The sequence below is a fragment of the Sphaeroforma arctica genome (assembly GCF_001186125.1).
Source record: "Sphaeroforma arctica JP610 unplaced genomic scaffold supercont1.246, whole genome shotgun sequence".
Taxonomy (NCBI): Eukaryota; class Ichthyosporea; order Ichthyophonida; genus Sphaeroforma; species Sphaeroforma arctica.
This window is the reverse complement of record NW_014040312.1, coordinates 1-2267: the sequence shown is the minus strand read 5'-3', so window position 1 is coordinate 2267 and position 2267 is coordinate 1. Positions and strand designations below refer to the sequence as shown.

At 40.8% G+C, this 2267-nt stretch overlaps 1 protein-coding gene across 1 annotated transcript in view; it reads right to left on the bottom strand.

The window, feature by feature from the left end:
* The window catches only part of SARC_04406 (hypothetical protein), a gene marked incomplete at its 5' end in the record, with an annotated part of 7556 nt that extends 5633 nt beyond the window's left edge, over positions 1-1923 (bottom strand). The window contains 3 exons of the mRNA XM_014301761.1: positions 849-938; positions 1327-1468; positions 1667-1923. Coding sequence (XP_014157236.1) covers positions 849-938; positions 1327-1468; positions 1667-1923 — 489 coding nt within the window. The remainder of the gene's footprint in view (positions 1-848; positions 939-1326; positions 1469-1666) is intronic.
* Positions 1924-2267: the final 344 nt, after the last annotated feature.

Below are 2267 nucleotides of genomic sequence, written 5' to 3'. Positions count from 1 at the left end.
CACACATATATATATATATATATAATATTACACACACACACACACATATATATATATATATATATATATACATATACATATACATATATACATATATTTATATATATATATATATATATATATATGTATGTATATATATATATATATATATACATATATATACATATATATATATATATATTCTCTTAGATTATACATATATAAATCGCCGTACATGTGGGATGGGCCATTAGTGACACTTCCTTCATGGACACACGTTGTGAATACTTAACAGATTAAAACTCTGCCCGTTAACTATGCGACGTGTCGCTTTGGATCTAAGACCATCCTATGCATGCGAGCATCGCTACTCGGTCAACGTGACACTATTCGTGGTGTAGTGCACAGCGTCACACGGAAGAAAGTATCAGACGTAACTACGTCTGAACATTGTAGTTTAACTACGCTCGAGGCATGTAATTCGTCACCAAACCCATCACAACACTGTCATTCCAACAGGTGTTACGTAGTCGACTACTCTGGTACTACTGATAGAGTCATTATTTGATTGGCACGCGCTGTAAGTTCGTACCTGCGTCTCTCGTCTCAGTCATCATTCGATAGACAAGTGATGTCATTTCGTGATGTCATTTCGTCTTTAACATACAGCTATCGAAAACACACTTGTACACTAATCCGCCGTATCTACAGCACAAATCACAACACTCATGTACCCACAAACATTACTTTGTCACCGTCCCTGCACCGTAGGTTTCCCCCTACCGCTCAACTATCGGTACTAAAATTGGTCACTTATCCGCTTATATTTGCCGTACAAACCACTTAGCCGGTTTTGTACTAAATGGTACCTTGTCCACGTCTCTTGTCTCGGTCATCATTCGATTAATAAGCGCTGTGATCTCGTTCTCAACGTGATGATCCCTTGGGAGTGCAATAGCCTGAGTATTGTGCAGGAACAGACGGTACATATTGATCACTATGGAAACAGGACAACGGTATAAACATGAATATGGAAACACAACATATGGTATATACATCATTAAAGATATACATAAATGGTTTAAAAACTAATGTAGGGCATAATATTGGCTTAAAAGTATCAGGGTTCCAGATATATAGCTGTGCATGCGCTAAATTCTGCAGTAGTACCACTTCAATTCAGCAACAACAATTTGCGAGAGATATAAATCGGGATACACTGTAAAAATTTAAACGACTTTCCGTAGCCAGGCTATGAGGATTCTATACACACAATACAAGCACCGAAAACTCTAAACCCTATTTTTTTTCTTCAAACATTACATACATACACATCACCATACACACCACTTGAAGGAGAAGGCGGGAATGTTGTAGCACTGTCCCTGATGACCATCGCCGACTGAGATAGACCCACCAGTCACTGATAAGATACCTGACGGCAAACGATGTGCTTAACACGTGTGTGAAGAGATTGTGTTCCAGCCACCTGCAGTATACACGTGGAAACACATATTGTCAGGTATACGGTCTAAATGAGATGATATCCAGGTTTCGAGCAGAAACTCCCAATTCTCATAACAGACGATATAGTGTCGTATAATAGTACACATGGGTGATCCGAGCAACTTCGCCAATTTCGTCTTGGGGGTTGAGTAATGCATACACACATCAATCCCAGGCTCACCTAATACGGTCTTCGAAGGTCTCCTCCGTGCCATTGAACAGCAAGTTAACACTATGGGCACACAGAGCCGTCAACACGTGCGTGTAGATGCTTGTGTTCGTTGTACTGGATCCAACCATTCGTGGGTCACCGATAAGCGTGTAGAGGGATGGCCACAGAGAAAGTATTGCACTCAGTGCGCCATGCTCTTGATTTAAAAATAGATCATGTGTGGCGCTTGGAAGCGTATCCATCACGCATAGGAGCTGGCTCAGCATCACGACGTACGCCAGTTTGGCCTCTGAGACACCATGGCGTTGGTGCGTAAAGGTAGCGGTTGTGATTAGTGGCGCGTTTACAGAGAGAGTTTGAAGGGGAAAATGTATACTAGAAACTGTTTAATGTCATGTCGTGTCGAAGTTAACATATAGATATGGCGACATTGGGATCTGTAAAGGAGAAATACTTGTCGTTTTGGAGCTAACGTGCTAAACGCATAAGCCAATAAATATCGTCGATGCCAAGTCTACAAGCTGGGAGTGTGGGTCTAAAAAAGACGGCTGTGAGAAGCAGATCGATCGCCACATACAAACCCTGACAAACATATATATGTATTTATGTA